We start from the raw sequence: 13,452 nt of genomic DNA, 5'->3' as shown, positions 1-13,452 counted from the left end.
CTTGATGAATATTTCAAAGATCCTCTCATTAAATAAACATGCGGGGACCTCACCGCCTACAGTAACCTACCATCAATATTGAATGATAGCAAAAAAATTGACACAGTGCCGTTTACATGCCAGCGGTCAAGTCACACACGGACTTGCACCATCTCACAGAGAAAAGAGCTGATTTTTCCCCTGATGGAGGTCACCGGGTTCTGTCTTCTGTGCCGTTCTTGCAATAATTCCAATGAGACACACTCATGGCCTTTTTTGAGACTTAAGAAAAGCCACAGCGAGCTGAGTGTGCTTGTTAGTTTTCTGCTTTATTGGAAAGCATAGAATATTCTGAGAAGGGGTTTCACTGTGTGGGAGGAAATACTTTATTTCCACGCATGCTCTTGGCTCCTCAAACCCATTTGCTCTGAGCTTTGACATGCACCACTTTCCCAGACAGCCTGCACGCTTGGTTTCTCACAACATGCACTACTTCTCTGGATCCGATTTTTTTTTTCCTCCATCTTTTTTGAATGGACAGGCGGGTAGGTGGTCGGTAGCCCATTAGCACCGGAAAGCCTTGTTGTCCTTCCCCTTGCCGGTGGTTTCCTCCTACGCACAAAGACTGACCACAGCCAGACAGTTCTTCATGAAGCAATTGGCCGGTCGCGCCGTCCATTTCTTACACAAAGAACTTCTCATATTCTCGTTCTCCTCAGTCACTGTCTCCTTCTAAATGAGACTTCTGCTTTTTGTCAAAGATCGCTGTGATGTCAAGGTTTCTGAACTCACTGGGCACATAAGATTGCCTGAGAAAGGAGAAAGGACTACTCTGGGTCTATAGTGAACGTGTGATTGGTGCAGCTCGGCTACAAGGGCATAGTTAATGAGCAGCATTACTCAATGCCAGAGCAACTCGCTGAGAAAATTGAAGTGAGAGAACTGAAAACTCTGGATTTCCAGGGTACAGTCAAGCAACAACTGGGGATACCCCCTTTAAACACTTTGAAATAAAAGAGCTTTTGGCAGGGAGACATGCTGTGTAAAAAGAATCAGGGGGATAAAACCTTCTAGAAATGTTTCCAGACAACACAACAACCTGACGACGCACTCTCTCTCCTTGTTACTATGGTGCTTTCTTGAAACAGACGTTTAAAAGGTGCATCAAAATCATCGCGCAGACCTTTCGTCTCTCAAACCAGTTATTTCTCAAACATAATTTTGGGGAGCCTCAGAGCAAAGTCGTTCTTTACTGACCGGGGTTTTTTTTTTCCAGAAAGGGACAAAAGAGCAAACTAAGTGGTATTGCAGCAGTTTCCTGCAGAGGGGAAGAAAAATTAAACGGCTTTGGGAAAACCACGACAAAAGTGAAATTAACAGACACAAAAAAACTACAAACAAGAGCCCGAGACGTGGCCAGGTTGGTAAAGTGGGGGAGCAGGCGCACATGTACTTTGAGCTTGATGCCTCGACGCAGCGGTCCAGGGTTTGAATCCGATCTGGGATGATTTCCTGCATGTCTTCCCCCTTTCTCACCTAACTGTCCTATCAAATATTTAAGGTGGAAAAGCCCAAAAAATTAATCTTGACCGAGACTTGGAATGCATTCCCAGAGCCAAAAAACACAGAGAGGAATGCAGGGGGAGAGACTAAACAACACATTTATAAACAGACACACACACACACACACACACACACACGTTTAAAAATTGACCTTCATTTTGCACACCATTCAAGCTAAGAACAATTACAGCCCAAATCTTTAAAAAAGAAAAGAAAAACAACTCTTTTCCTCCGAATGTCGGCCAGTCAACTCCACTTAGGAAGCACTCTCTGTTGTTGGGCTGTCAGTCCGCTTCGATTAAGTTCAGAAGTGATGGAGTTTTCAATCCCACTTGACATAAAGACACTTGAATGCCAATTTGGCATTGATCTCTCTGACCCTCAGTCCATGCCTTAAAGCATGGATTGACTGTCCTCCATTAGAAATCCAGACTGGCAGCCTGGCCAGGCAGCAGAACTCATTACACAGGCCTAATTGAATCGGTGGCTTCCTCCTTCACAAAGCACAGAGAACCAATTCAAAATTATACTATTTTGACAGGCCAAAAAAAAAGAGAACCATCAAACAGAAAGGGCAGCATTAAATCTCTTCAAAAAAAAACTTTTCCTCCCCCCCCCCCCCCCCCCCCCAAAAAAAAAACCCAGGATGAAATTGCGGCAGACTTTTGCGACTGTTTCGTTCACTGAAATAAAAATATTCCCTCAGCAGCCATTGAAATGCGCAGCTACCAGCTGTTGTCCTGTCCACCGTGTGGACATGGCTGGCTGTCAGCAGGCTTAGCCGACACCGCGCTGTGCATATGAAACAGGACATGGGCCTATATCCCCTTGGGGAGTTCACTTCCTCTGGGCCTCCACCACCACCACCACCACCACCACCACCACCCTCCTGAAACAAGCGGCCTCTTCAGCTGGAGGCCAGATATCCCAAGCAGCAGTGGGGGCTTCTCAGGGGTGGGGGTTGTGGAAGTAAAAAGGGGAAGTTTTAGCTCCTGCACATTAGAGAATGGCTGCCAAAGTGCAATGTTTCAAAGGCAAATATCAAAATCCAGGCTCCTTTTTGCCATTTTCGGGGTTTAATGGTTGCTGTAGAACACTGGTCAGCTTTAGTTTCAGATTTTACAGCTAGAGGATAAAGCATGGAAACAGCCTGCAGGAATGTGTCGGGTGTTAGCAAAGTAACACAATGGAGCATAAGCACAGAGTTGTTCCGACTGATTCTTCAAACACCCCCATGTCTCTAAACAAATCAAAATGAATCATTGGATGAGTCGTAAATCTGGATTACTGTATCCGACCGCAAGCAGCAGAGACATGGTTGAGTACAGAGTGTTCAGCTTGTTTTCATATAACAGCTATAAAACCGCCTCACCTCTCTGAAGGAGTGGCAGATCTGGAAATGTCAGTACAGACTAACTACCTGTCTGCCTCTAATAAATGATCTGTAATCAAAATGATGTGCCCGATACCATACCTTCGACAAAGAAAAAGGCCTATCTATTTCCAAAAGTGAAGGAGCTGTTGAAAACACAGGTCTAGACTCTCGCCATTTAGCAGGGCACCTAAAAAAAAAAAAAAAAAAGAGAAAGTTTGACATAAACAATGCATGAGTCAAGCTGGAGCTGGCTCGACAGCAGGCTCCCCTCTCCAAGCCTCAGCTCTCGTCCTCATATCTCCGTGAAACAGATGGATTGTGCAGAAATCACATCATCTTGAGGGCGAATTATAAAGTTAGCAACATAGTAAATCTGCCGCCGCAGCCCTTATCTAAACATCCTGATGCGGAAAGCCACTGATTATGTGTGCCACCCACATGTGTGCCAGCCAGAAACCAAAAGACTCGCAGCCAAGGACTGGCGTGAGCAACTCTGAGAAATGTTCCACACCCAGCACATAAACTAATTTAACAATTCAATAGTTCATTGCACTTGCTCGTTGCCGATTACAATCAATGACGTGGCTCACATCCTCTGAGACAAAAAGGACAGAGAGTGAACTGCGACTGCAAAGTCAAGCTCCTTCCTCAAATGATTGCAAAAAAGCAATAAGCCTTTTTTCACTCAAATGGGCTATGATTCAGACATGTGCACGTCTAAGCCTAAGAAGGAAGCACTCAAAAGAGCATCTGCAAGGAGGGAAGTGCGACAATAACACTTCCTGTGTCTGTCTGCCTGCGAGACTGCCACTAACACTTTTGAAAACGCCCTCATTAATATTCACAGAGCTGCCCGCTTACTCCGCTGACAGCACGCAGATGATGGCCTTTTCCTGTGCGCTGAAAAGGTAGAAGGCTGCACGACACAGTCTAGCACTCTGCCCCACATCCTCCGAGAACACTTCTCAAAGCGCCTCGGCTGGACTCAAATGTGCTGACAAAGGGGAGCTCTGTTGCCATAAGTTAAGCAATATTCCTCAGCTCCTGCCCAGCATTTGTCCCCTCATCACAGTTTTCTTGAAACAAGGTTATTGCGGGGGTGGGGGCCCCGATTTCTCTTTCTTTGGCGGATCCCTCTGAAAGAAGCCTCAGCGGAGAACTAGATAGAAGCTTCAAGTAAAGACTTTCGCTTTTGGGGCCTCGTCAACAAGTGTGCTGCCTGGAAGTTCACTCTGGTTTCAATCAGATTGGAGTAAAAAGTAAGCAAGAGAGGGGGAGGATGAGTATGTGTGTGTGTGGGTGGGTGCATGTATGCCAGAGGTGGGTGGCTGGCCTGGGGTAGGTGGATGTTAGGGGGGGGGGTCCAATGTTTGCTGAATGCTCTCCTTTGTTGGGATCATATTATGTTTCCACCACAATACTTCTAAACCCTGCTCCATCAACTCCATTCATGTGTAACAGCTCATGCAAATGGCTGCAGTAGCCTCTTTTTTTCTAGGGGTGGGGGTGGGATTTCTTTTATCAGTCTACCACACAGCTACTCTCTCTGCAAACTCCTGCCTGCAGACATTATAATCCCGTCATAGAGTTTTACAGTCAGCCAGCCCAAAGAGCAGAGCATGGAGGAAGCATGGAAAACCAGATTCAGATGTCTGAACTACTTCATGTGGTCTCAAGTCTCGTATCTGCCCACAAGAACCACAGGAAACCGGCAGAGCCAATACCTGCATGGATGCTCGATAATTCTGGTTATTCAAACATTTTAGAGCTATCTCACGCGGAAAGAGAATCAGAGGATGTGGACAAAACCAGAAAAAAAGAAAGAAAAGCCTTTAAACACTGATAGTAGCGCTGATTAAACCCACAGGAAGCCAAGCACATGACAGCCACACAACCATTGCATTACAGTGTGACACATAAAGCTACACAGACACACACAAAATTGGCATATTTTGTAGTAATAGAATAGTGTATCCTCTACAATAAGAGCACATGCAATAAAAAACAACCAGAAAAGTAGACTGTGTAAGTGTGTGTGTGTGTGTGTGAAAAATCTGGGGAAAGGAGGAACTAATTATTTCCTCACTTACATCCGAATTCATGTTTATGTTATACACACTCCCCCTAACTGTTGTTTACTACGTCCCATTGAGCCATTTGTTGGTAAATTATATTGTATTTACAGTGCAGGCCAATAAAAGTGAGCCTGAGAGGTGTTTCACGGGCAAATAATGGCTTTATTGCCACCAGAGGCGTTTTGTTGTCACTGCTGGATGAGGCCCAATTAGTAACAACATGTCAAAGATGACCAAATAGTGCGTTGCTCCTCTACAGGAGGTTGACACATATTACACAACAGACATCCATATGATAGAGGCTTAACCACGGATTAATTATGGAAATGTGCAAGTGGTGGGAATTAACCTCTTCTTTATGCATTATTTTACTGGGGAAAAGTTTAAATTTTGCGTGGGCCCCAGGGAGACCTCTCAAAGACAACTGGGACTCCCAGGACCACAAGTTGATAATCTATGAAAGCCAATATCTACAGCTGGGGACATTTTGATGGGACCCCTTCCAAAACCTCCAAAAATTGTTGAGAGCCATTTAAGTTTCCTTCTAAGGAGGGTACACGACCTGCTGGATATGAAAGCCTTTGAAGGTGTGGGTAACACTGGATTTGAAAAGCAACTTCAAAACAAGCTCTGTGCAGTTAGAGGGAGGTTTGCCACACTGCATTATATATAATAAATAAATAAAAAAAATCACAGCAGGAAAATAAAAGAAGAAACTAGGCGGCAACGCGTAAACAGGATCTTGAGGATTGAGGATAATGTGGAAAATATAAACAACAACAAAAACTACACGAGCTGCAAACCACACAGAAAATAAAGTAATGTGAGCTCCATGGGGAGGTACAGTATGCAACATGACGTCCAACTCACCCTGGACGAAGCTTTCCTCTTGTACTTGTTTGCGAAGTCAAATTTCTCCTTGATCTCGTCCAGGAGCTGCTCCAAACGGGCCTTCTCCTCTTTCCCAGAGTAATCCTGGCCCAAGAGGATGTACGCCCTCCAGTTGGCCGAGTCGAAGCCCCAGTGGCAAGTCCTGTTCTCCTGTGCCTTGTGGCTGTGCACCACGAACTTGTGCGTCGGGTACATGAGTCTGCAGTCCATGCACTGGATGCACGCTGCGTTCGGGCTGCTGTACAGCTCCGGCACCAACAAGCCCTTGCACTTGCCGAAACACTCGTGGTATACTTTGAAGCTCCTCTCGGTGAGCTCCAGCTCCAGAGAGCCTCCACCCAGCTCCTTCTTGCAGCGCGGCGGGTAGGCGCCTCCGTAGATCAGGGCGTTGCAGAGCCGCTCGGCGTCCGTCTTGGTGATGAGGCCGCAGGACGGGGCCGAGAAGGGCAGGATCCCCATGACTTTGAGGATCTCCAGCTGGTCCGCCGTGCACCGGGAGCAGTAGATGTGCAGGTCGTCGCACACGGAGTTGATCTGCTGCAAGGTGAAGTCCCTCAGCACCGTGTTGAGGATCTGCGGCAGGCACAGTCGCTTCTCCCCGCCGACCACGAAGCACGAGATGGTCTCGCCCTCCAGAACCGTCTCGCACCGCTCCGTGGAGCGGTCCGACGGGATGAACAGCGGGCCCGGCATCACCGGCGGCGGCAGATGCTGCAGAACCGGTTCGGGCTCCTTGCCGTCCTTCTTGAAGAGAAGCTCATGTTGCCACCGGGCAGAGAAAGCCGCCGGTCCGCCAAGAGAGCTCATAGAGCTGAGGTGAAACTGCTTGAGAGTTTGTTGCAGTCCCGGATGAGGCTGGAAGCTCTGCCGACTTACAGTCTCCATGTTTTTCCTGCAACTTTAGAAGCGTAAATCCTTCTTGTCGTCGACAGGAAAACACCAGTATCTTTCCCTTTCTGAACCTGGTCAATCCACGGTGTCCCAGAACTGACCAAAATTGCGAAGCGCTTCATGAAACATCCAGTAAAAGTCCCAAACGGCGAATTTACAGTTTTATTCCAGCGACCACTGAGTGCAGGCTACACCGGCCGGTCGCTCCCTGCAGCGGGTCGCCGACTGTCCATATCTAGGGTGGGAGCAGGGGGGGTGGGTGGTGGTGGGGGGCTCTCCAAACTCCAGAGTAAGCGCAAAGTTCCGTTAGCCGAATCCAAAATAGAAGTAGGCAAAAATGTAACGTGAGTCGATTCAGCTCGATATAAAACCTTAGTTGAGGCTCTTTCCGCTGTCGAGGACTGGCGCAATCCACTCCGTCTGCCCCCGCAGTTCACTCTGACTGTATGGAGAAGACAAGTCTGAGACCAGCTCTCTCTCTCTCTCTCCTCTCCCTCTCTCTTTCTCGCTCTCTCCACAGTCTATGGCTCTCTCTCTCTCCCTCGCGCTCCGTCTACGTCTCTCTCTCTCTCTCTCTCTCTCTCGCGCCCCCTCCCCCTCCCTCCCTCCCTCTGTGTTTGTGTGTCTGGCTCAGTCATTGAATCCCAGCCAGGAATGTGAGTGACTCTGCAGGCAGGCTGGGCTCTTCCAGGAACTAGCCGTCACCCCCTACTGTCCTGCAGAGAGTAGAGAAGAAGAGAAGCGAGTGACGGGAGAGAGGCGAAGACGAATGCTGCGTTCAGGTCATATGGGAAAAAAATACCAAGCGTCCACTTTAACTTTCTTTCAGTAAATTCTGCAGTGGTGGAAAGTAAGCTAACTTAGCATGTGTAAGCTACTTGTTCTTTACTTAAGTATTTCCATTTAATGCTATTTTATTCTTGATTGTTGGTCTTTTTTTTTTTAAAACTATTCAGGCCTATCATGTTTTTTTCTGTGTGCAATTGTGTTAAAAAAATCTCAGATGCAATAATTAGATCTGAAAGTAGCCTTTTTTGATACAGTGCACTTTTACAATTATACTATATCTTTATTTATCCTACAGCTGTTTTGTCTTTTAAATTGTTAAACTTTTTTTATTTTATTTCTGGCAATGCAAGGCTGTCTTTAAACTAAACTGGTTCATGGCAACACTCGCTCTGGGTTAGTTAGGAACAAGAGTCGGGGTTGGAAAAGGAAACTAAATTTGGGTTGTATTTCAATTCAAATTTATTTATAGTATCAATTCATAACAAGAGTTATCTCGAGACACTTTACACGTATGTAGGTCTAGACCCCACTCTATAATTTCCAAGGACCCAACAGTTCTAGTAGTTTGTAGTAGTTCATTGCATGGCAGAGCACTGTGCGGCATCACAGGGCAAGGCAATGTAGTAACAGGCCTTTCTGGGACATGGATGCACACAAATGGAAAGATAAAGGAGAGAGGAGCTCGGTGGGTCAAAGGAAGGAGGACCCCCCCCCCCCCCCCGCCGTCTAAAACTATTACAGCATAACTAAGAGAGACAGGGTGAAGAGAGGAGCCTGGTCGGGCTGTACTGCCCTGCCTCTCTCTAGTTTTATTATATTATTGATTATAATGCTTATATTCATGTTCTTTCTCAAAAAAAAGACAGACCAAGGGGTGCCTCTGAACACAACACATACACAAATAGTGTGTTAAAAAGTAATTTGGAATAAAAGATTCAATATCAAGTTTATGTCATAATCCTCATTTCATGATATCACATTTAACCCCATGTGTATATCATGATATCACATTTAACCCCATGTGTATAACATAATATTACATTTAACCCCATGTGTATATCATGATATCACATTTAACCCCATGTGTATATCATGATATCACATTTAACCCCATGTGTATATCATGATATCACATTTAACCCCATGTGTATAACATAATATTACATTTAACCCCATGTGTATATCATGATATCACATTTAACCCCATGTGTATAACATAATATTACATTTAACCCCATGTGTATAACATAATGTTACATTTAACCCCATGTGTATATCATGATATCACATTTAACCCCATGTGTATAACATAATATTACATTTAACCCCATGTGTATAACATAATATTACATTTAACCCCATGTGTATAACATAATGTTACATTTAATCCCATGTGTATATCATAATGTTACATTAAACCACATGTGTATATCATAATATTACATTTAACCCCATGTGTATATCATAATATTACATTTAACCCCATGTGTATAACATAATATTACATTTAACCCCATGTGTAAATCGTAATATTACATTTAACCACATGTGTATATCGTAATATTACATTTAACCACATGTGTATATCGTAATGTTACATTTAACCACATGTGTATATCATAATGTTATATTTAACCACATGTGTGTATCATAATGTTACATTTAACCACATGTGTATATCATAATGTTACATTTAAACACATGTGTATATCATAATGTTGCATTGAACCCCATATGTATATCATAATGTTACATTTAACCCCATGTGTATATCATAATGTTGCATTTAACCCCATGTGTATATCATAATGTTGCATTTAACCCCGAGGCATGGTACATAGTATTAATAACCTGGACTATGGGGTAAAAACTGTAACATTTTACTCCTTGTGTTTGAGTGTAAACTCTGCATTTTCGGTTTGGGTTACGTAGATTAAAGCTACACGCTTTAATAGCAGATACGTGCAGTGGTGTACTCTACGTGATACACAGGTATACGCAGAACACCTAAGGAAAGCTCCAGGATTTCCAAATACCCACTTTAAAAACGTCCAGTGACACGCAACAACATACTTTCCATTATATTCTTAATATCTTTTGAATTGTCCTCTGTGTTTTTCTTCCTCACATAGGCTTCATAAAGATATTTCTTCTGTAAATTGGTGCATAAAGGTGTATGTGAATACAGGAAATGAAGTCAATGATGCTCAAAACTTCCCTGGGGAGGACACCCAGTACCCCCCCATGACATGTCCCCCCCCCCCCCCCCCCACACCTGTGCATAATGACATCACATGGGTAAGGTTTTATGGCGGGCTGCAACCATAAAATGACCTAAAACATAATCGTAATTCATTATTTATTAAAAAAAAAGTTTCACATCAGCGTTTATTGTTCATCCGATGAGACTTGTGTGTCGATATTCATGAAGTTCAGTTTAATTTTACTGTTACCATAACAACGTGTGTGTGCAAACATGGCTTACGATAGTAACAATTACAACATAATTGTCTAATTGTCAATTTATTTTTGCATATTCGCGGTTTTATTTGTTTAACTGCAAATAATTGCTAACATTAGCCAAGGTGCTAAGGCGTGTGACTGGTAATTGTTGATTTTGTTTACATATATGCCAAATTGTAATTATGTAAGTGCTTATTGGTCAGACAATACATTTTTATTGTTATTTCACACGTTCATATGAACAAAAATGACGAGGGGGGGTTCAGTTAGAAATCTCTTTTATGAAAAATAAAGAGGCGTTGTTTACGTCAAAGGCTGTGTATTTGTGTTATTGCATTATCTGGGCCACATTACTGTGATATATATATATATATATATATATATATATATATATATATATATATATATATATATAATATAACCAAAGATTCATCCTGGGATTCATTCAAAACAATCATTTGTTAATTTGACTGAAAGAGACAATTATATTGTTAATCGCAATTACTTCTGAGGAAATTACTAGTACAGTCAAATTAAAAAAATAGTTCCAGCTCTTACTGTTATTGACTGTGTTGGAAATCAACACGCAGTATGTGACAGCAGCTATGTGGATCTCGACGGGTGGATTCTCATTTTCACGCAAGAAGCTCACATGTACTATCTTTTCCGTGGGCCCTGACCGCAGCAGAGGAATAGAGAGCGGTTAATGCGAATCATTTGGTTCACGGCTGTAGGCTAAGAGAGAGAGAGAGAGGGGGGGGGGAGAGAGGAGAGAGAGAGAGAGGAGAGAGCAGGATACAGAGAGAGACACAGAGATACAGAGAGAGACAGACAGAGATACAGAGAGAGACATAGAGAAAGAGAGAGACAGAGGAGAGAGGAGAGGAGAGAGACAGAGATAGAGGAGAGGGGGACGACAGAGGAAAGGAAAAGAAGAGAGAGAGAGACAGAGGAGGACAGAGAGAGAGAGAGAGAGAGAGACAGAGAGAGGGGCAGAGAGAGAGAAGATACGAGAGACAGAGAGACGAGAGAGAGAGAGAGGAGAGGGAGAGAGAGAGAGAGAAGAGAGACAGAAGAGAGGAAGACAGAGAGTTAAGGAGAGGAGCAGAGAGACAGAGGAAAAGAGAGAGAGAGAGAACACCCAAGAGAACAGAGAGGAGACAGAAACAGAGAAAGAGAAGAGAGAGACAGACAGAGACAGAGAGGGAAGGAGAAGACAGAAGAGAAGCAGAGAAACAGAAAGAGACACAGAGAGTACAGAAAGGAGGAGAGCAGAGAAGAGAGAGAGAGACAGGAGTGCGAGAGAGAGGACCAGAGAGAAGAGAGAGAGACACAGAGAAGAGGACAGAGAGAGAGGACAAGACAGAGAGAGAGAGACAGAGAGAGAGAGAGAGAGGAGGAAGAAGAGAGAGCGACAGAGAGAGACACAGAGATCAGAGAGAGACAGACAAGAGAGACAGAGAGAGAGACACAGAGAGACAGAGAAAGAGAGAGAGAGAGACACAGAGAGACAGAGAAGAGACGACGAGAGAGAGAAGGAGAGAGAGAGAGAAGAGAGAGAGAGACAGAGAGGAGAGAGAGACAGAGAGAGCCAGACAGAAGAGAAAAGAGAGAGAGGAGGACACAAGAGACAGAGAGAGAGACAGACAGGAGAGAGAGAGAGAGAGGACAGACAGAGAAGAAAGAGAGAGAGAAACAGGGAGAAGAGAGACAGAGAGAGAGACAGAGAGAGAAGAGAGAACAGGAGAGACAGAGGAGGAGAGACCAGACAGAAGAGAGAGAAGAGAGACAGAGAGAGACGAGAGGAGAGAGGGAGAGAGATATAGGTGGTGGTGGTGGTGTTTTGGTTGTGCGAGACAAGACAAATTTAGCCTTAGAGGGGGGGGAATGAACATTTCACGACTTCTGCTTAAATGTGTAAACCTATTTTGCAAGTACCGAAAAAAAAAATAGGAATGAGCAAGACAGAGGTGTTATTACAACCCCCCCCCCCCCCCCCCCATAATCAAAACTGGCCAGTGCAATCTCCCCACCTCCCCCACCTGCAAATATTATTTTCTTACATCAATGAAAAACATTGAACTATGAATTGATGCAGAAAAATTCAGCAGAAAGCAGAAAATTAAGTGTTTCATGTTCAAAATTTCAATTTTGCTTTAAATGTTGAACCCAAAGTTACGCCCTTGACTGTACTAAAGTACAAATGTTGAGGTACTTGTACTTTACTTTAGTTTTTTTTTTCCCATGCCACTTTCTACTTCTACTCCGCTACATTTCAGAGAGAAATACTGTACTTTTTACTCCATTAACATTCATCTGACAGCTTGAGTTACTTTACAAATTAAGATTTTTGCACACAGAGTACACGTAGTTTCTAAAGTACTATCTACAGGCCTACAGGTCCGGCTGAGATGATGAGCCACTATAACAATTAGAACAGTTGGTTTCTAAGTTTTTTCTGCATTAAGTACTTTTACTTTTAATACATTAAGTACATTTTCCTTATGATACTTTCACACGTACTTTCACAAGACTTTTACTAGTAGTGTTAGTACTTTTACTTGTGTAAAGGACCTGAATACTTCTTCCAACCCTGCTACCATGAATGCATTTACCTTTTACATTTTTTTTGCCATTACCATTGAATGTTGTTTTAATAAAATTATGTATGTATTTGTTCCTATTTTAAGGATAAGTAGCCTAAGTGATTTGGGTGGGGGGGGGCACATTATGTATTTTACAGTAAAAGTACCGTTGTGAAATATCCAGCCTTGTATACTTGAAAGCAATACTTGATTAAAAGTAAAGTAGCGTATCTTACAAAAAATATGAAGTTAAAGTCGCCTTTTAGAATATTACTTGAGTAAAAAGTCTTAAATCTGATGTTTACTGTACTGAAGTATCAAAAGTAATTTTCTGATAATAAGTGTACTTATTAGAACTAAAAGTTAAAAAAATACTCTAGTTCATTATGAACTTTATTGTGGTAGTATAATACATATATATGTATATATATACATAATATATATATATAGATATAGTCCTAACATTGTACAGTAACATCATAACACACTGGGAATGTCTAGAGGATTGTAGAGTTCTCCCTAAGATTAAATTATGTGCAGAAAAACCTTGACAAACTTTGACACAATATCTGTCTAAATCTTATTATAGGGAGTAAATAGGTTAGAGTAAAGGACCAGTAATACTAGTACTACTAGTAATACTGGTAGTACTAGTAATACTAGTAATAGAATCAGACCTGGTGACTCAGGGGGGTCATGAGTCAGCTCCAGCTGCAGATCTGCAGCGGGGGTTCGGCAGTTTGCTGTTCCTGTGGCATCCTCTAGCCAAACACTGCTGAACTGCAACGGGATCTCACTGGGAGGATCCTCCAAGGCAGGCCGGGCCAGGCGGCCAGGCCAG

General features: G+C 43.3%; 1 protein-coding gene across 1 annotated transcript in view; it reads right to left on the bottom strand.

The window, feature by feature from the left end:
- The window catches only part of LOC116692468 (ski oncogene), an 89,383-nt gene extending 82,114 nt beyond the window's left edge, over positions 1-7,269 (bottom strand). The window contains exon 1 of the mRNA XM_032520789.1: positions 5,863-7,269. Within this exon, the coding sequence (XP_032376680.1) occupies positions 5,863-6,768 (906 nt within the window). The 5' untranslated portion in view covers positions 6,769-7,269. The remainder of the gene's footprint in view (positions 1-5,862) is intronic.
- Between the last annotated feature and the right edge of the window lie 6,183 nt (positions 7,270-13,452).

This window comes from Etheostoma spectabile, chromosome 7 (assembly GCF_008692095.1).
Source record: "Etheostoma spectabile isolate EspeVRDwgs_2016 chromosome 7, UIUC_Espe_1.0, whole genome shotgun sequence".
Classification (NCBI taxonomy): domain Eukaryota; kingdom Metazoa; phylum Chordata; class Actinopteri; order Perciformes; family Percidae; genus Etheostoma; species Etheostoma spectabile.
This window is presented reverse-complemented; position numbering and strand designations above follow the sequence as displayed.